Here is a 21,723-nt window from a genome sequence, read left to right as displayed (position 1 = left end):
TTTCAAGCAAGTAACTATTTGCTATTTGGGGGAGACCATGGTTCAGGTGGTTGGGAAGATCATCTGTAACTGATGGGTTGCCAGTTCGATCCCCCAGCTCTCTCTGTCCTGGTAGTTGTGTGCTTTGGCAAGACACTTTACCCTACCGCCTACTGGTGTTGGCCAGAGGGGCCGATGGCGTGATATGGCAGCCTCGCTTCTGTCGGTCTGCCCCAGGGCAGCTGTGGCTACAACTGTGGTTTGCCTGCATCAGTGTGTGAATGTGAGAGTGAATGAATTATAAAGCGCTTTGGGTGCCTTGAAAAAAATTATAAATGCAATCCATTTTTATTTATTGATGTATTTATTTAATTTATTTTGGCACTCCATCCATAGTAATGTGTTAGACAGAAATCATATTTCAAATGGCATTTGGTACTTCAAACCATATATTACTGTTTAAACAGAATTTCTAACACTAGAATAAGGTCAGATACAGTCACGGCCGCGTAGCTGGTGTGTTTGTGAAGCGGAACAAAAAACAGACACAGGAGAGTAAACTCAGTATAAGAAAAGGTGAGCCATTTATTTGGCTGACAATACATGAACACAAAACAAGGCAAAGTGCGCTGGGGTAAAAACTAAACTGAAATCTAAACCGGGAATAAATTCAGATAAACTGTGACAAGAGAACATAAATCTGAAAAGCTGCATGCGGAACTATGACGTGAAAAAAAGAAGAAGAAAAAAAACACGCCAAAACTAAACACACTGACCATGGAAACAAGACTTTCAAAATAAAACAGGAAACATGGAGAGATGTAGACATGCTAACAAAAGCTCGATAACATGAAACATGCAGACAAGAACTACATGACAGGCTGGGGAGACACTAATTTGAATAAAATTAGGCTAAATTTTAAATCCAGGCAACAGGGTAGGACAACTTTGTATAAACTGCCACTTCTATGACCAAAAAGAGAATTCAAATTGTGAAAAATTTAGGTAGCATTTCAGGTAATGCAGTACTAGTTCATCCCAGTTTAAATAAACTAAACTGTACCTTTAGACGTAAACATGAGGTATTGACATACTTCTGTTATTGACATTCTTCTGTCACAAGCTCTCCATCCGGAAGTCTCTCACATTAGTAAATGCAAAGAGTCTCATTTCCATTCACGAATCACTTTTAGACCAAAAAAAGCCATGAGAAATGATTACATATAGCCACGGTCACAGTCAAACCCCTGAGGAGAAACGCTCAGAAAGTATTTTAAATAACACAGTTGGGACGATGGATCCTTATTTTGATAGTTTTCTTACCACGCCCTTGTCTAAATTCTTTTTCAAAATGCAATTGTTTTATTTCCAAAGACTATTTCATAACCAACAAGTGTGTCCTTCACAGTCTTGAATTCTGCAAAACCACCACTATTTTAGGTCCCAGATAGACTGTGATAATGGATCCATATTTCTTAAATACCTAAGAACAGCAACATTTGGTCTTCCGATGTCTGTGAAAATATGGACATATGCTGCTGTTCTAAGGAGAGATAAATCATCCATGGGGAGAAATAACAAGACAGAACAAAACAAAAAAAGAAAATAAAAAACAGTTTTTTGTATCCATATATGATCCATCTTTTGTCTAACTAATAAAAGAAAAAACAAATTCTTTTACACACACATCCAAGAAAACATCAGTACTGATGATTCTGGCGTACATTTCTATGGCAAATTACTCTTATTGTTTAGTAGAAAGAAAAAAAAAAACAGAAGAAAAAAAAAGATTACACCCAGATGATTCAGTTCTTTGTACAGGCTAGGACAACTTTTGTCAAGAATTTCTCTCCATCACATACAGGAAACAGCATACAGTTTGTGAGGTGAAGGTCCGAGAGTAGCGCCCACACTTAGCGTGAGATCCAATTCATCCTCTGAAACTCCAGGTGCAGGAGCGAAACGAAAATGGTGCAGGAGGGTGCTGAAGAAGAGGAAGAGCTCCATCCTGGCCAGACTCTCTCCGAGGCAAACCCTGCGACCTGTAAGAGACAATTGAAGAATAACTTCAGCTGTCCTGTCAGTAGATGTAACCTAAGCAATGATGGCTGAGCTCACAAAACTGCAGAAAATGGAATGAAGGCATCTCACTTAACAAACTTTTTCTCTTTGTCCAGGAAGTGAGCAGGATAAAAGCTGCGTGGTCTCTCCCACTCCTCTGGATCATGCAGGACAGGTGTCAAGAAAGGAAACACAAATTACAATACAGAAATGGAAAATCCTCTATATGGGGAATAATAACGAGAAGGCAGTGTGTTGTCTTCGTATAGCTTTGAATAATTACACAGCATCCACTTGTGTTTCGCGAGCGTCTGCTCCAAACATTTTTATTCTCCCATTCACAAATCAGTCTTCTTTTATAGAGGCATTCATGAGCCCTCTCAAATACAGCGCCCCCTACTGGCAAAACCCCATTAGCACATGAACACCCACACATCACCACATCCCCTTTTCTCTGAATTGTTTTACATCAATATATTTTTTTTTTCCCAACACCATCAGAATATAAGATAAAAACAAATCCAGTCGTAGCTTTACAGATTAAGCCTAACTGGTCTTTTGACCTTACGCTCTGACCTCCTCAATACAGGTTCTGAAACAACTGCACTTTTCTCCACATGCTCATGTCCATCCAGTGGTTTTAAACCAGACACTATCTCTGCATGTGACACATCAACATTTTCATCTTCCTCACCATATTGTTCCTCCTGAAATGTCTCTTTAGTCTTCAGCAAGTTACGACGGTTCCTTCTGAACACATGACCTTCTTCAGTTCTTACGTCATATGATCTCGGACCTGCTTCCTGAAGAACAATGGCTTTCCTGCTCCATGCATTCTGATCTTGGATTCTCACTACATCATCCTTTGCAAGCAATCCAAGTGCTCTTGTTCCCTTGTCGTATTGCAGTTTTTGCTTCCATTTCAGATGCTCCTGCTTTTTTATAATTTCTTCACTCTGCTTGCTTTCTGCATAGCAGGGCAAAGTTGTGTGTAGCTTACGATTCATCAGCAATTCTGCAGGGGATAAACCACAGTCAAGAGGAGCAGTCCTGTAGCTCAGCATAGCTAAATAAGGATCTGATCGACTGTCTGTAGCCTTCTTCAGAAGCTGCTTGATGATATGCACTCCTTTTTCAGCCTTGCCATTTGCCTGTGGATGTTGAGGACTTGATGTGACATGTTTAAAGCCGTATTCTCTTGCGAAATTCTGCCATTCTTTGCAATTATAGCAAGGACCATTGTCACGAATGACAGTTTCAGGTATTCCATGCCTGGAAAAGATAGACTTCACATGTGTGATCACATTATTAGCAGTTGTACTTGTAAGCAGAGCAATCTCAGGAAAGTTAGAGTAATAATCTATCACCAACAGATAGTCTTTCCCATTAAAATGAAATAAATCTGTTCCGACTTTCCTCCAAGGCGCTGTAGGAAGTTCAGGAATCATCATGGGTTCTCTTGCCTGTCTGCTCTGAAACTTGTTACATGTTTCACACTTTCCGACCATGGTCTCAATGTCTTTATTAATGCCAGGCCAGTACACAGTGTCTCTAGCCCTCCTTTTACACTTTTCTATTCCCAGATGTCCCTCATGTATTCTTTGAAGTATCAGCTGTCTCAGACTATGTGGTATCACAATCCTATTGCCTCTCAACAGCAGTCCATTTACCACATTGAGCTCCGATCTAACATGATAATACTTTGAACAAGACCCTTTGGGCCAGTCTCCTTGGATATTTTCCATCACCGTTTGCAGCTCCCTGTCTGCAGCTGTCTCCTCGCATATTTGTTTTATCTTTGCGTCAGACACTGGCAGAGACTCCACTATCATATTAACATGATCGTCTACTTCTTTCTCAGTGGAGCTTGCGTGACACACCTCTGATGCTCGCGACAGTGCATCCGCTAAAGCTAAATGCTTTCCTGGTGTGTATATCAAGTCAAAGCTGTACCTTTGCAGTTTCATCATGAGACGTTGAATCCTCGGCGACATCTGATTCAGATTTTTCTTAATGATTGACACCAAAGGACGATGATCTGTCTCAACTGTAAAGGTAGGAAGACCATAAACATAACAGTGAAAAATATCAAGTCCATATGCCAGTCCGAGACATTCTTTCTCAATCTGAGCATATCTGGTTTCAGACTTAGTCATGGATCTAGAAGCATAAGCAACTGGTTTCCAACTCCCTTCTTCAGCCTGAAGTAAAACAGCTCCAAGCCCATCCTTTGAGGCATCTGTCGAGATTTTCAGACTCTTAGTTGGATCATAATAGGCAAGCACCGGGCGCGTTGTCAGTGTGGTTTTCAAATCATTCCATTCTTGTTCATGCCTCGCTGACCATTTAAATTCTATGGAATCACGAAGTAACTCCCTTAGTGCTGATGTTCTCACTGACAAGTTAGGTATGAATTTTCCTACAAAGTTTATCATTCCCATCACTCTGAGCACACCTCTCTTATCTGTCGGGCGTGGCATTGTTGCGATGGCTTTTACTTTTCTTTCATCTGGCTCAATACCTCCAGCAGAGAATTAGTCTCCCAGAAATGTTATTTCCTTCACACCAAAATGACACTTGTCACGATTTAGCTTCAATCCATTCTCCCTCATCCGCTGCAGCACCTTTACCAGTCTTTCATTATGTTCTTGTAGGGTGGAGCCCCATATAACCACATCATCAACATAACAGCGAACACCTTGTAAACCCTCTAACATGTTGTCCATGGCACGATGAAAAATCTCAGATGCTGAGATTATGCCAAATGGCATTCTGAGGAATCTATACCTGCCAAAAGGTGTATTGAAAGTACAGTATTTTGAACTTTTCTCATCCAGCTTTATTTGCCAAAAACCCTGTGCTGCATCTAGCTTTGAAAAGTATTTGGCGCCTGCCATTTCACTTGCAACCTCTTCACGCTTTGGTATCTGGTAGTGCTCACGTTTTATGGCTTGATTTAAATCGCCAGGGTCCATGCATATTCTCAAATCATTGTTTTTATTCCTTTTATCCACACACACCATTGAGTTTACCCACGCAGTCGGTTCTTCCACTTTTGTAATGACCTGCAACTGTAACATCCTGTTAAGTTCTTTCTTTAAACGGTCCTTCAGTGGAGCTGGGACTCTACGTGGTGCATGGATCACTGGCTTTGCATCCTCTTTCAGCTGGATACTGTAATTGCATGGTAGACATCCCAAACCTTTGAAGATATCCTCATAATGCTGTACAATGGAGTCAACTGCTCCGCGCTGTCCACTTTCTGTTTCTGGACAGCTGATGTGATACACTCTTTCTACTAGGTTCAATCTTTTGGATGTCATGCCACCCAGCAGTGATTCACGACCTTCTGGAACAACATTAAACAATACATCATAATCTTTATGTTTTATTGTCACTTTAAGCCTGCATTGACCACTGCTCTCAATATACTTTCCATTGTAGTCTTTTAGAGGTACTCTTTTCTTTATTATTTTGGGCTTTGGTTTCATGGCATGGATCTCTGTCATGCTGATTAGGTTCGCCTGCGCACCTGTATCAATCCTTAGTGCCACCAAAGCTCCTTGTATTGGGAGTGAAACAATCCATGTGTCTTCATAATCTGAGCATCGCTCACTGTCCTCTGCTTCGTTATGCTCACTTTTTACATCCTCAAGTGACACTATGCCCACAAAGAAAGTCTCGCTTAAGTCAGTCTCTTCAACTACATGCACTGATTTGGGTTTGGCTTCCGACAGACATTGTTTGGCAAAATGATTTTTCCCATCGCATTTCAAACATCTTTTGCCATAAGCTGGACACTGTCTAGGTTCATGTCTGCTACCACATCGCTTACAGGAGTACACTGTATCATCATTGCTGGGCTTCTGCGACATATTCTTCCTCATTTTCTTTTTAACCACAGCTATTCTTGCACTATCAGGTACTGCAGCGACGCTCGTCTCATTAAATGTCTTTGCATGCTGCAGGGCTAACTCACTCGCATGACACAGTCTTTCTGCTTCATCCAGAGTTAACTTGGAATCTCTGAGCAGCCGTTCTCTAGTCCGTTTATCATGGATCCCATACACAATTTGATCACGAACCATAGAATCTTTCAGCTCTCCAAAATCACATGACTGTGCCTTTAGCTTCAAATCAGTCACAAAGCAATCAAAAGTTTCTTCTGGTTGCTGCATCCGAGATTGGAAAACATACCTTTCATATACTGTGTTCTTCTGTGGTGAACAGTGTGCATCAAACTTTTCAACCACTCTGTCATACTTATTCCTGTCACCAACTTCCTCAAACTCAAACGTGTTGAAGACTTCAATGGCTTGAGGACCAGCTACCGTGAGCAGCAATGCAATTTTCCTGGCATCGGGTTTAGAGTCCAGTCCCATGGCAGCCATGTACAGCTCAAACTGCTGCTTAAAACACCGCCAGTTGCTGTCCACATTCCCCACCAGTTTCAGTCCTTCCGGAGGCTTCAAACTTTCCATCTCAAACAGAACTTTGAGCTACTATCGCTTCCGCTCTCCCACTTTTACTCCTGGTACCATGTGTTGTCTTCGTATAGCTTTGAATAATTACACAGCATCCACTTGTGTTTCGCGAGCGTGTGCTCCAAACATTTTTATTCTCCCATTCACAAATCAGTCTTCTTTTATAGAGGCATTCATGAGCCCTCTCAAATACAGCGCCCCCTACTGGCAAAACCCCATTAGCACATGAGGCACAAAAAGGACCAGAATGAAAAGAAACAGCACATACGTGTTTTCTAAGGCCAATCATTCCCCTCTTTCTGCAGTTGCTTAACAACCTGCCTTCAAGATTCAGTTTTATGCATTCAGTTAAACCAATGAGAATATAGGAGGTGGGTTATTCAGTCTAACCTTCTCACTTTATCGAGAAGGTTAGACTGAAAAGTGATGTCTCGGGTGGTTTTGTGGGGAAGTGTAGTGGGGATGATGCTGCTCAGTCTCTGTATCTCATGGATGACGGTGTCAGTGAAGGGCAGACTTTTCCTGTCAGCAACCTGCACCTGTTGGTCTTCTATGACCCTCCTCAGCTCCTCCTGGACCTCTTCTGGTACATGAAAGACAAAGTGGACACATTTTATCTCTGAAAACCCTAAGCTACAGTGGGGCAAAAAAGTATTTAGTCAGCCACCGATTGTGCAAGTTCCCCCACTTAAAATGATGACAGAGGTCAGTAATTTGCACCAGAGGTACACTTCAACTGTGAGAGACAGAATGTGAAAAAAAAAAATCCATGAATTCACAAGGTAGGATTTGTAAAGAATTTATTCGTAAATCAGGGTGGAAAATAAGTATTTGGTCACCTCAAACAAGGAAAATCTCTGGCTCTCACAGACCTGTAACGTCTTCTGTAAGAAGCTTTTCTGTCCCCCACTCGTTACCTGTATGAATGGCACCTGTTTGAACCCATCATCTGTATAAAAGACACCTGTCCATAGCCTCAAACAGTCAGACTCCAAACGCCGCCATGGCCAAGACCAAAGAGCTTTCGAAGGACACCAGGAAAAGTATTGTAGACCTGCACCAGACTGGGAAGAGTGAATCTACAATAGGCAAGCAGCTTGGTGTGAAAAAAATCAACTGTGGGAGCAATCATCAGAAAATGGAAGACATACAAGACCACCGATAATCTCCCTCGATCTGGGGCTCCACGCAAGATCTCATCCCGTGGGGTCAAAATGATCATGAGAACGGTGAGCAAAGATCCCAGAACCACACGGGGGGACCTGGTGAATGACCTGCAGAGAGCTGGGACCAAAGTAACAAAGGTCACATCAGTAACACACTACAACGGCAGGGAATCAAATCCCGCAGTGCCAGACGTGTTCCGCTGCTGAAGCCAGTGCATGTCCAGGCCCGTCTGAAGTTTGCCAGAGAGCACATGGATGATACAGCAGAGGATTGGGAGAATGTCATGTGGTCAGATGAAACCAAAGTAGAACTTTTTGGTATAAACTCAACTCGTCGTGTTTGGAGGAAGAAGAATACTGAGTTGCATCCCAAGAACACCATACCTACTGTGAAGCATGGGGGTGGAAACATCATGCTATGGGGCTGTTTTTCTGCCAAGGGGACAGGACGACTGATCCGTGTTAAGGACAGAATGAATGGGGCCATGTATCGTGAGATTTTGAGCCAAAACCACCTTCCATCAGTGAGAACTTTGAAGATGAAACGAGGCTGGGTCTTCCAACATGACAATGATCCAAAACACACCGCCTGGGCAACAAAGGAGTGGCTCCGTAAGAAGCATTTGAAAGTCCTGGAGTGGCCTAGCCAGTCTCCAGACCTCAACCCCATAGAAAATCTGTGGCGGGAGTTGAAAGTCCGTGTTGCTCGGCGACAGCCCCAAAACATCACTGCTCTCGAGAAGATCTGCATGGAGGAATGGGCCAAAATACCAGCTACTGTGTGTGCAAACCTGGTAAAGACCTATAGTAAACGTTTGACCTCTGTTATTGCCAACAAAGGTTATGTTACAAAGTATTGAGTTGTATTTTTGTTATTGACCAAATACTTATTTTCCACCCTGATTTACGAATAAATTCTTTACAAATCCTACCATGTGAATTCATGGATTTTTTTTCCACATTCTGTCTCTCACAGTTGAAGTGTACCTCTGGTGCAAATTACTGACCTCTGTCATCATTTTAAGTGGGGGAACTTGCACAATCGGTGGCTGACTAAATACTTTTTTGCCCCACTGTATAGTCAAGAAATGCAATTTACATCACTTCTTTCCTTTGATTTTGTTATGGTCACTCCTTCCTGTCCATTGGCATTTTCAAATCGAGGATTACTCAGGCACCTCACCCTATATCTTTGGATATTTGGCTATAAGCAGAAGTGCCCATCTCATCTCAGTGTTTGCCGGCAGCAAACAGATTCATTACTGTAATTAAAAGGTTATCATCATGGAAGTGACTTTTGATAATCCCAGCCTTCTGCACATAGACATTTAACAGCAAAGTCACTAAAATAAAGTTTAAGGAGCTTCAGTAGTATAAAAAAAAAGTTGTCCAACACTTATTTTACATTTACTTCAAAGCTCTGTGATGCAGGTTCAAGAACAAAAGTTATTCTTTACAAAAAAAACAAAAAAACAAAACAAAAACTCCACTATGAAAATAATCTCTCTCTATTGATTAACAGAAAAAATTGCAACACGTTGCACATAGACATTAACATTAGCAAATGATTGAATCATCATATTCAAATCTGTGTCCATAGACAATGGAGCAGATTATGTTAGAGACTGCACAGTTAATTGGTTGGGTTGTATCAAAAGCTTCTCCTGTGCCCTCCCCCCCAAAAAAGGAAAAAAAAGATATTTAAGTAAAATTTCAGATAATACTAGTTCATCCCAGTTTAAACAAACTCAACTGTACCTTTAGATTTCTTGAAAATATCAATAGGTATTGACATTCCTCCATAATCTTGTCTTCACATGCAAACATGCAATCAACAAGTGCCTCCTTCACTGTCCTTTATCCTGCCAGTACCACCACTTTTTTTAGGTCCCAGATAGATGGTGAAGACTGATCCATATTTCTTAAATAACTAAGAACAGTGGAGTATGTTGATATTTTCACAGACATCGGAAGATCAAAGGTGAAAAAGCTGCCACAGGGGGGGAAAAAAATCCCTGAAAAGTTGCCACAAAAAAAACTGACCTCCATTAATGAGATATCAAGTCTTTTCAGGTCCAGCTGCAGAAGATTCCCCAGTAGGGGAAATGCTCTCGGTCCTGGAGGCTCCTTTACATTTCTTTTGGAACTGAAGCTTGAGGAAGAGATGAAGAGGATCAGTATCAGCACAATCAGAACCATTACTAAGAAGACAGAGTTTGTTGACTCAATAAAAACAGCATCTATTGTCCCCATGGCCTTGAAAGAAAATATCCAAAATGTGTTATTTGAACTGAAAGAGACAATTTTTTTTCTCAGAATGTTTCAAAATTTATAGAAAAACTATTTTTTTAGACATTGTCAAAGAGCAAGAAACATGTATATAAACCACAGCTAGCACACTAGACTGTGACTTCTGTGGTAGTGAATTAATTGCTTAATGACTGGCAGGTGGGTTGAAGAGAGAGAGAGACAGACTCAAAGGCTCTTGATGCTGCAGCTGGAGCTGGTGTGGTGCCTCAGGTCCTAGTCTGCACTATACAGCATACTTTCTCTTTTAGTGTACACTTCTATAATTGGCAAATTCTGATCTATAATAATACCTAGATACTTTTAAGATGTGAACAATTTCAGCACCTTGAATTGTTTTATTTTTAGGAAACAACTCTGCCATTTGAGAACAACATGAACTCGGATTTGTCTACATTTAACACCGTAAGTTAAGTTAAATGGGACTGAAGGCAGACTGCAGAAATTCAAGGGTTTGTGCTACTGTAGGAGATGAAGAATAAATAGTTGTGTCATCTGCAAAAAGATGGAATGCTGCATTTGATAAATTATCAGAAAGGTTATTCATATAGAGATAAAGACCAACGGTCCTAATATGGAGCCCTGAGGAACTCCTTTGGGTACTGGGAGAAAAGAGGAAGAAGAAAGTAATTTGACAAAGAAATTAAAGATAAACCAATATTGTTTAGTCTGTTTACTAAAATGGCATGGTTATTGTGTCAAAAAGCTTCAAGCTTCCAGTCAAGAAAAAGAGCAGCACAGTATTTTTTGCAGTTCATTGCATCAATAATATCTGTTCTGCCTTTTATAACTTAAATTGGATATCATAGTTGTAAACTGCCCTAGAGCTCCCTCTAGTGGCTGCTTTGTAATATGGGTTTGGTTACTTTGGAAAGGGGAAAAAATGAGAACGTGAAGAAGAAATAAAAGATGGCGGAAAGTGATACCGTAATGTTATCGTTCTAAGCTGATACGGACCTTAACATGTTGTTGCCTTGGACAAGATATGTCTGTAAGTATGAGTGTCGATAAAATAATTATTATCTTCAGTTTTGTGTAAAAATGGTACGATAACTTGTACATTTGAAAATTTTATCTTGTTAGCTTGCAGTAAGAGTGTAACAAGCTAGTTTACAATGTTAGTTAGCTAATACAGTATTTTGTACTTTCAGTTTTACGATGGTCAAAGAGAAGGCAATGGTCAGAGGCCATTCTTCAATAAATCAGCGCAAAAAGGAAAATAAGTCTGGTTATTGGAGCATCGTTATCTCACTGTCTAGCTGGTGAAACTAAGAGACTCAGGGCGCAGACACACAGTAAAAAGACATTAGCGCAGCGGGCAGGAGGAGCTATTTTCAGCACATCAGTTATGAGTCTACGGTCAGGAAAGCAAAATCAACTGGATCTTCCAGAAGAGGAAGAAACACTAGACCAAAGAGAAACAGAACAAGTGCACAACGCAGTGGATATGGAGAACAAGGATAATGCAAGCAACGCAGACACACAGGGGGAGTCTAGATGCTCGCGTACATCCAAGCGTTCATCCACAAGTTCTGCAGCACTTAAAGCACGAGCAAAAGCAGAGGCTGCACATGCACAGCTGGCGTATTCAGAAAGAGAAGCAGCTATAATGAAACAAAAAACTGAACTTGAGGCTAATTTACATGTTTTGAGTTGTCAAAAGGCTGTTGCAGTTGCAGAAGCAGAGGTTGCAGTTTATGAAGAAGAGGAGGAGTGACTCTCAAAAAGTGAACTGCGCTATCCATTGGTGGGACCACCCGCTAGTTCAAAACAACGCACAGCAGAGTATGTACAAAAACACTCAGATATTTCCCTTGAAGAATTCAAATTAAAAGTAGATCCACTTGCCTGTCACAAAGCTGCACGTGAACAATGCGAAATGGCTATGAATGCAGATATAGACAAAGACGGCTCACATAGTGCTCAAAAGGCTAATGTTAAAGTGGAACTCCAAACACAACAGAGAGAGAGACTGGATTCCCCCAAACCTTATCCGTACGACACTCTTCAAACATCAACAGAGACACAGGGTGTCCAGGATATTACAAGGTACCTGACACAGAGGGAAATGTTAAGTACTGGACTTTTGCAGTTTGATGACCACCCAGAAAACTACTGTGAGTGGAAGGCGTCATTTCAAAGTGCTATTAAAGACTTGCATGTTACACCTCAAGAGGAGCTAGATTTAATGGTCAATTGGCTTGGAGTTGAGTCTGGTCACCAGGCCAAAAGAATCCGATCAGTCCATGTCTTTAATCCAGCTGCAGCTCTCAACCTTGTGTGGCAAAGACTCGAGGAATGTTATGGATCTCCAGAAGTGGTAGAAAATGCACTGTTAAAAAAGATTGAACAGTTTCCCAAACTAAACAACAGAGACAACACAAAGTTAAGAGAGCTGGGTGACGTTCTTCAGGAAATAGAATGTGCAAAAGATGGAGGATACCTACCAGGCCTCTCATATTTGGACACAGCTCGCGGAGTCAACCCCATTGTGGAAAAGTTACCATATGGACTGCAGGAAAAATGGATTGCAACAGGAGCAAAGTACAAAGAAGAACATAAAGTTGTTTCCCCCCCTTTCAGTGTCTTTTCAAAGTTTGTAAGACAACAAGCCAAAATAAGAAACGACCCAAGCTTTGTCATCACACCTCCTGCCGACACAAGCTTCAAGAAGGAGAAAAGCTTCAGAGGCAGTAACAGGCAAGTGATTAGTGTACACAAAATGGACATTCCTACAGGCACTAGTTCACCTCAAAATAGTTACAGCAAGCCTATAGAAAGCCCTGACAAGGTATGCCCAATACATAAGAAGCGTCACCCTCTTACAGTTTTTTCTGATTGCTTAAGCACATTTTTTGTAACTATTGGCTAATTTTGCAAAACTCTTCACACAAATAAGAAAACCTGTCACCCAATAATCAAAACATTGTAGTTCTCTTGCAAAAGCAAACACAGCTAGATTAACTCTTCACACCTTTGTAAAAATGGTGTTTCCGTATCAAACAGTACACACAAGCCATCATCTACTAAGCACACAATGCGCCAACTGCACACTGATGGTATGAATACAAAACACATCTGGCCTTTGCTTTCTCTGTGCACAAGGTAGGCTATGTCAGTTTGAGCTCATACTTCTGTCATAGATCCATAAGCATAGAGGGATCCAAACTTCAAGTACTGGTGTTTATTCACACACATCAAAACAAACACAAGTGTTTATTTCCAAGTATAGGATTATTTGCAATCGCCATAATGACTATATGGGTTACTTGGTCTGCAGTGAACATGCTTCCTCTGTCCCAGCATCTGGTCATCTAGCAATTCTCTAAAGTAACAATTTCAGTATTTTTACATCAATGGTATTGGTGTGTTTCTCATTGGCATATGGCAGTGCTACAAATCTTTGTGCGAAGTGACTGTACTAACCGATTCTCATTTCAAGATGTCCTTATGGTACTTGCTACAGTGTAGCGGCTCAAGTTAGGCTGGACCCGTTGGCCAGCTACCCTCAGGGTCATTCCACGGTTGATTACATGGTCCACTATTGTAGCTCTGATGTCATCAGCAATTCTATTTCTTACTCTTCCTACCCTTCCTCTCCCCCCTCCTCATCTTCCTCTCCCCCCTCCTCGTCTTCCTCTTGCTCCTCCTTGTCCTTGTCGTCCTCTTCATCCTACTTCTTCACCTCCACGTCCTCTTCCTCGGCCTCCTCTACTTCTCACTCTTCCTGCTCCCTCCATTGTACTCCGCACACACAGCTTACCTGTATTATAGTGCTTAGCCTGATTGCAAAGTGAACGAATTATCTAAAAAAGTTTTCACATGTGAAAGTGTGCCAGACAGTTGGCAAATTAGTGTTAATGATAGCCATACATGTGTATACTTTTGCTGGAGTGTGTTGGAAATTTGGTAATTGAGTGTTGTGCAGTGAATTGTGCCTACAGTTGTGCAAAGTGTGTGTTACAAAATTGCAAACTGAGTGCAAAGCAGTTTTTGTGCTTTTAGTTTTGCAAACTCAGTGAGTGGTTTTGCTATAAGTCTGAATAGTTTTAGAGATTGTGCTACAGGAATCACAGTTAGGGTTTAAGCATTCAGAAAAAACTGTAAAAGGTGCAAGAGTTTTAAAGCAAAGCCCATAGATGAGCGCAAGTCATTTTTAAAAGAGAACAGAATCTGTTTTAAATGCTGTGGCTCTACTCAACATCTAGCAAGGGACTGCAGGGCTCAAATAAAATGTATGGACTGTGGTAGCGACAGGCATTTAGCAGTGCTACATCCAGGTCCACCCCCTGCTCCAGCTGAGAGCTCTGGAGCTGATAAAGATGATGGCGGGGAGACACAGGATAGTTCAAATGCCTCAGTTGTTTCCAAATGCACAGAAGTCTGTGGTGATGAAGATAGCCCACATTCATGCTCAAAAATAAGTCCTGTGTTAGTCTATCCAGAAGGTGAAAAAGAACAGGCTAGAAAGATGTATGCAGTGCTTGATGAACAAAGTAACAAGTCACTAGCTAAGTCTCAGTTTTTTGAGCTCTTTAATATTAAGACACGCTCAGAGACTTACAAGCTCAGAACATGCTCAGGACTGTCAGATAATGTCGGCAGAACGGCAATAAACTTCATGATTGAGTCAATGGATGGTAAAGTAAAGCTCCCACTCCCAAACCTGATTGAATGGGACATGATTCCAGACGACAGAAGAGAGATTCCCTCTCCACAAGTGGCCATGAAGTTCCCACACTTACAGAAGATAGCTGAAAAAGTACCTCCTGTAGAAGAACAAGTACCTATTCTGTCGCTTTTGGGAAGAGACATTATACAGGTACACAAAGTCAGAGAGACAATCAGTGGGCCACACAATACACCTTATGCGCAGCGTTTGGATTTAGGCTGGGTTATAGTTGGGGAAGCCTGCATGGGAAAGACGCATAAGCCCCCTAGTGTGAGTGTTCTCAAAACACATATTCTTCAGAATGGCCGTGCTTCTTACCTCTGCCCATGTCCTAACACGTTTCAAATCAAAGACCAGTTAAACACCACACCTGACCCCAAAAAGGACAGGGGAAACACAAACACCAATCAACTGGGAGAAATTGTTTTTGACAGGACAAAAGATGATGACAAACCAGCACCGTCAGTAGAGGACAAAGACTTCATTGACATCATGGAGAAGGAGGTGTATCAAAATGAATGTAACAGCTGGGTGGCGCCTTTGCCATTCCGCTCTCCAAGACCAGAGCTTCCGAGTAACAGAGAGCAAGCATTCAAGCGCCTCCAATCTCTCAGAAAGACACTGGACCGGAACCCATGAAAAGACAATATATCGAATTCATTCAAAACATGCTGGACAATGATCATGCAGAAGTCGCTCCACATTTGGACTCAAACAAAGAACACTGGTACTTGCCATCCTTCGGTGTGTACCACCCACAAAACCCTAATCAGCTGAGAGTAGTCTTTGACTCAAGTGCAGAATTTGAAGGACAGTCCCTTAACAAAGTCTTATTAAGTGGACCCGACCTGAATAACACACTACTGGGTGTCCTTATGGGTTTTAGGAAAGAGCCTGTAGCATTTCCAGCTGATGTGCAACAAATGTTTTATTGTTTTGAAGTGAGAGAGGATCATAGGGATTATCTGAGATTCCTTTGGTATGAAGATAATGATCCCGACCAAGGTATTTGTGACTATAGAATGAGGGTTCATGTTTTTGGGAATAGCCCTTCCCCAGCTGTGGCTATTTATTGTATGAGGCATGCTGCAGTCAAGGGAGAAGAAGAGCACGGACATGATGCAAAGCAGTTTGTAATGAGACATTTTTATGTTGATGATGGTCTCACATCCACAGCAACAGTGGAAGAAGCTGTTGAGACTCTCACAAGCGCTCAAAAGATGCTGGCACAGTCAAACTTAAGGCTACATAAAATAGCCTCTAATGACCACAAAGTAGTGGAAGCGTTTCCTGCTGCTGAGAGAGCCAAGGATCTAAAAGACTTGGATTTAAAGTCGGATGACATACCCCTGCAAAGGAGCTTGGGGGTACTGTGGAATCTTAAAAATGACTGTTTTAACTTTCACGTCACCACTGAACAAAAGCCGTTCACCAGGAGAGGTGTCTTGGCCACTGTTAACAGTCTGTATGACCCGCTGGGTTTCGTGTCACCCATCACAATGCAGGGAAAAGCTCTTCTCCGTGAATTGACCTCGGAGCAAAAGGACTGGGATGAATCACTTCCTGCAGAAAGAGAAGATGAATGGAGCAAATGGAGAAGCTCATTGAAGGATCTTGAGTGGCTACAGATACCGAGGTGCTACCTCCCATTCTCCCAGGCCATTGCTGTGAAAAAAGAACTGTGCATATTTTCAGATGCCTCCAATATGGCTATAGGAGCAGTGGCATATCTGAGAGCTCTTGATGGTGAAGGTCAGTGGCACTCAGGTTTCATCATGGGCAAGTCCAAAGTAGCCCCAAGACCCGCCCACACTGTTCCTAGATTGGAGTTATGTGCAGCAGTGTTAGCTGTAGAGATGTACGAACTCATTAGAGATGAGATTGACATTGAAGTAGACACTGTCAGATTTTTCACAGACAGTAAAATCGTTCTTGGTTACATACACAACAACACAAAGAGGTTCTACACTTGGCTAACCGAGTGATTAGAACCAGGAAGACTACACATCCAGCACAGTGGTTTTACATAGCCACTAGTGACAATCCAGCAGACACAGCCACTAGACCAATTGCAGCTTCTGCATTGGCTTCTACGAACTGGTTTAGTGGTCCTTCCTTTTTGACACAACACGACATAGAGAAGTCTCACTGTGATGGTTTCACACTGATCGATCCTGACACAGATGCAGAGATCAAACCTGATATAACAAGTTTTATTACCAAAGCCTCAGTAACACAGCTAGAGCCATGCCGTTTTGAAAGATTCTCTCTCTCTGGATGAGATTGTGTCGCACTATTGCATCACTAAAGCGTGTGGCAGCATCATTCAAGAAAACAAACACAGAAGGTAAAGGCTGGAAGTGTTTCAGTGAAACTAACACCGCAGATGAAGTGTCTAAAGCAGCAAAGTTCATCATTCACACAGTACAAAGTGAAACGTTCAAAGAAGAGTACAGATGCATAAAAGAAAATCAGCCACTTCCAAAACAAAGCTGTCTTCAAAGGTTAAATCCAGTTATTGATGAAGATGGGCTCCTCAGACTAGGGGGTCGATTGGCACCTGACAAAAGATGAGAAACATCCACTCATTATCCCAAATGCTCATCATATAGCCATCCTTCTTATTAGATACTATCATGAGAAGGTAGCACATCAGGGGCGTCACCTAACAGAAGGAGCGCTCAGAGGTGCTGGATTTTGGATTATTGGCAGTAAACAGCTCGTCTCTTCTGTTATTTACAAGTGTGTCGAAAGCTTTGATGACGACTTCAGACCCAAAAGATGGCAGATTTACCCGTGGACAGGCTGACACCAATGCCACCGTTCACTAGTGTAGGACTGGATGTCTTTGGACCCTGGACGGTCACCACATGTCGCACCAGAGGAGGGAGTGCAGACAGTAAACGCTGGGCTGTGCTTTTCACCTGCATGTCCACGAGAGCTGTGCACATTGAGCTCATTGAAACAATGTCAACATCCAGCTTCATCAATGCGCTAAGGAGATTTTTCTGCATCCGTGGACCTGCTCAAATACTCACATCTTATAGAGGTACAAATTTTGTTGGAGCATGCAATGAGTTGCAAATTGATCACAAGGACACAGAACTAAACTCATACCTGCAAGAGAAAGGATGCACATGGCTGTTTAATCCCCCACACTCGTCACACATGGGTGGATCATGGGAGAGACTTATTGGAGTTGCAAGGCGCATCCTAGATGGTATTCTGTTGAAAGCCGTACATGTCCAACTATCGCATGAAATGTTAAGTACATTCATGGCAGAAGTAATGGCAATAATGAATGCAAGACCACTTGTACCAGTCTCAACAGATCCAGACAAACCAAACCTTCTCACTCCAGCAATGCTCCTACACAAAAGGTCAATGCATTATCTGCACCAACAGGAAGCTTTGGACCGCCAGACCTCTACTCAAAGCAATGGAAGCAAGTACAGTGTTTGGCAGACTGCTTTTGGAAACAGTGGAAAAGTGAATATCTTTCAACACTACAGCAAAGGAGAAAATGGACTGATGATAAAACAAACATAAAAGTTGGTGATGTTGTGTTATTGAAAGATGCTCTCGCACACAGAAATGACTGGTCCATGGGAAAAGTTGTAAGAACATTTGAGAGCAAGGACAATAAGGTTCGAAAAGCAGAAGTAAAGACTGTGAAGGATGGAAATGAATAAGTGTTTTTGAGACCCATCGCTGATATGGTTTTGCTTTTATCAAGTGATATATATAAGTGTTTGAAATAGCCCTAAACTGTTCAAAATGTTTATTAGAAAAGTTTGTTGTAATGGCACAATTATATTGTACCAGGCGAGGAGTGTTCTGCCTTTTATAACTTAAATTGGATATTATAGTTGTAAACTGCCCTAGAGCTCCCTCTAGTGGCTGCTTTGTAATATGGGTTTGGTTACTTTGGGAAGGGAAAAAATGAGAACGTGAAGAAGAAATAAAAGATGGCGGAAAGTGATACCGTAATGTTCTAAGCTGATACGGACCTTAAAATGTTGTTTCCTTGGACAAGATATGTTTGTATGTATGAGTGTCGTGTTGTGGAAGTTTTCTATTTAAATAAAGCCTGCAGATGAGCGGTGAGCGGCAGCTAACATTTTTTAATCCAAACACACAAAGAACATACAACCAAGCTTGATGGAGAGCCTACATGACCACGGGGCAGGGTCAGCAGAGTCTCACTGAGCCTAGCATGGCTCTTAGTTAAATACCTTCTCCAGGAACAAAAGGCAGTACACAGCTGTTTCACACCTTAAGGTTCACACTCCCTTGCTACTTCCCAGAGTCCTCGAAGAGACAAAAGACTGGTCCTCTGGAGTTCCTGTTTCCCCCAACATCCTTACTACACCCCCTACCATTTGTCTTAAGTATGAGTGTCAGACATGTTAAAATCCAGTGGCACCAAGGCATTACAATAATGTGATTACAGTTTTTGCCCGTTGCCTGAACACATTTTGCAAAACTTGCTCATTGTGCCAAAACCCTAAACACAAGTAAACATGACACAACACTGGGAAATATACCATTCACATCTGCACCAAATTGAAACTCTACTCTCAAAACCTAAACTCTGCTGTCAAAACCTAACATTCCTTTGTCAAAATGTAACTCTGTTGACAAAATGACACATACTTGCATCATATGCAAACACTTACAGAGCAGGAGGAACACACTAGTCTACTTTATATAAAGCACTGCAGTCTTTGATTTCCATTGTTCATTCAGAAGGCATATTTTCAGGAGACACATTTGCAAACAACCAAAAAAGCAAATAGACCTACTCAATATTGTACATTGCAGTACCATGAATTCAGATAAAGCAAAAAAAACCAAAACAAAAAAAACCCCATAATACAGTAATAGAAAAAACACTATACTGTAAACACAAAAAACCATGACAATTGTGCATACGTGGGCTCATGGATCCCGCCGTCTGTTGGGGTCTGGCCACAGGACCTCATCAACATCGCAAGCAATGTCTTCTCCCGCTGGGCACCGGGGAAAATATCCTCTTCCATGTCAAAACCATCCATGGATTGCTGTCACCTGAATGTCGCCGCAGGCCTGTTCCATTGCCTGCAGAAGAGGCATGCGGGCATGTAGTTGGCGGTCATATACACGCCATCTCCAAGCCGAAAAAAATTCCTCTATAGGGTTTAAAAATGGTGAGTAAGGGGGCAAGCATACCACTTCAAGTTGACTTTGGTTGGAGAACCAGGCCTGGACCAGAGCAGCCCGATGGAAACTGACATGATCCCATATCACCACAAACCTGGGCTGATCTGGTCTGTTCTGTACAACTATATCATGGAGAGCATCTAGAAATGTGAGTATGTGTTGGCTATTGTATGGACCTAGTATTGCATGATGGTGCAGAAGCCCTCGAAGGCATATGGCGGCACATAATGTGATGTTTCCCCCGCGCTGCCCTGGGACGTGCACAATTGCCCTTTGGCCAATTGCATTACGACCCCGTCGTCTTGTTTTGCTCAGGTCGAATCCAGCTTCATCAATGAAAATGTATTCATGAGGCTGTGCAGCTCCATCCATGGCCAAGATTCTCTGAAAAAAAGGGGAACATGTCACTGTACTACAGTGCTACACATACAGCACCCTCACCCCATCACACAGGTACCTGTGTAGCTCTCAGAATGGATCCATGTGGTACTGATATGGTACATATTCAGCTGCTACTGGATTTCACCAATACTGTATTGTACATTTAAAGGACAGTTACACTTACCCGTACATATTCAGCTCGAAGTCCTTTGACCCTGTCACTGTTCCTCTCGAATGGGACTCTGTAGAGCTGCTTCATGGTGATGCTGTGTTTACCCAAGATGCGTCTGATGGTGGTGATGCTCACATGGTCTATGTTGCTGAACACTCGCCTGTCTGCAAGTATTTTCCGTCGTAGCTGGTGGAGACGGATGGCATTGTCTGCCCTCACTAGGTCCACAACAGCAAGTTCCTGCCGTTGTGTGAACAGGCGTTGGCGTCCTCCCCCAGAAGGTCTTCGAGTCATTCTAGAGAAATACAACCACATATTGTCATCGGTTTGCTTATTTTTCTTACAGTACTTCACTGTATATACTGTATCATCCACTGTACAACACTGTACTTCAATATAAGTAATCATGGTATGTTTCACAGAAACTACCACTTTGGCTGCAAAAGGAGCATTAGCACCCTGCAATACCCTGTACACTTGATATGGTAACTGTAGAACAGTACTATGAAAACCATCTGAGTAGAGTAGAAGGCAGTGAGATGAAGACAGACCTGTTTTCTAGTCGGAATTTTCTTATTACAGATGCCACTGTGAAGCGGCTTAGATGTGGGTGGACTCTCTGCCCAGCTTCCCTCATAGTCAGGCCGTGGTTGATGACATGGTCCACCAAAGTTGCTCTTATATCATCAGAAATATGGGTCCGTGCATGGCCTCTTTGACCTCCTCCTCCTCTTCCTCTTGCTCTCCCTCCATCCATGCTTGCAAAGTTCTTGAATTGGCTAAACTGAGGGCTTTTTGTGGTTGGCTAATTGGTGTTCAGTTTTGCAAGTAAGTGCCTTCAGGTGTATATTTGAGTGGTTGCAATTACCCGATGTGTTTTGTATTTTGGATACATGTGTTTTCCAAATGGCACCCTGAAATTTCATTTTTGAACGAAGTGTCTTATGTATGAAATAGAGTGTAGTATGCAGGACCATGTGTGTTGCATAAAGGAGTAAGTGTGTTGCATAATTGCAACCAGAGTGCAAAGCAGCACTTTTGTTTAAGGTATGGGTACATGTGTTTGGGGTATGGTAACAAAAGCTTCAAGTTGTGTTACTTTAGTCTAAGCATGGGTTTATAGTGTTCAAGCAACGAGCAAAAACTGTAATAGATAAGTTAAAGAAATTCCTATACAGTCGATAAAATAATTATTATCTTTTGTTTTGTGTAAAAATGGTACGATAATTTGTACATTTGAAAGTTTTATCTTGTTAGCTTGCAGTAAGAGTGTAACAAGCTAGTTTACAATGTTAGTTA

General features: G+C 41.9%; 1 protein-coding gene across 1 annotated transcript; it reads left to right on the top strand.

The window, feature by feature from the left end:
* The first annotated feature begins 9,072 nt into the window (after positions 1-9,072).
* Positions 9,073-12,869, top strand: LOC146558365 (uncharacterized). Its single transcript, XM_085247781.1, has 2 exons — positions 9,073-10,988; positions 11,149-12,869. Exon 2 carries the CDS (start codon positions 11,877-11,879, stop codon positions 12,867-12,869), a length of 993 nt encoding a protein of 330 aa, XP_085103907.1. The 5' UTR covers positions 9,073-10,988; positions 11,149-11,876.
* Positions 12,870-21,723: the final 8,854 nt, after the last annotated feature.

The sequence above is a fragment of the Mchenga conophoros genome, linkage group LG15 (assembly GCF_057382185.1).
Source record: "Mchenga conophoros isolate Kocher_MC1m ecotype Shallow Benthic linkage group LG15, M_conophoros_male_GT1.1, whole genome shotgun sequence".
NCBI classification, from domain to species: domain Eukaryota; kingdom Metazoa; phylum Chordata; class Actinopteri; order Cichliformes; family Cichlidae; genus Mchenga; species Mchenga conophoros.
This window is presented reverse-complemented; position numbering and strand designations above follow the sequence as displayed.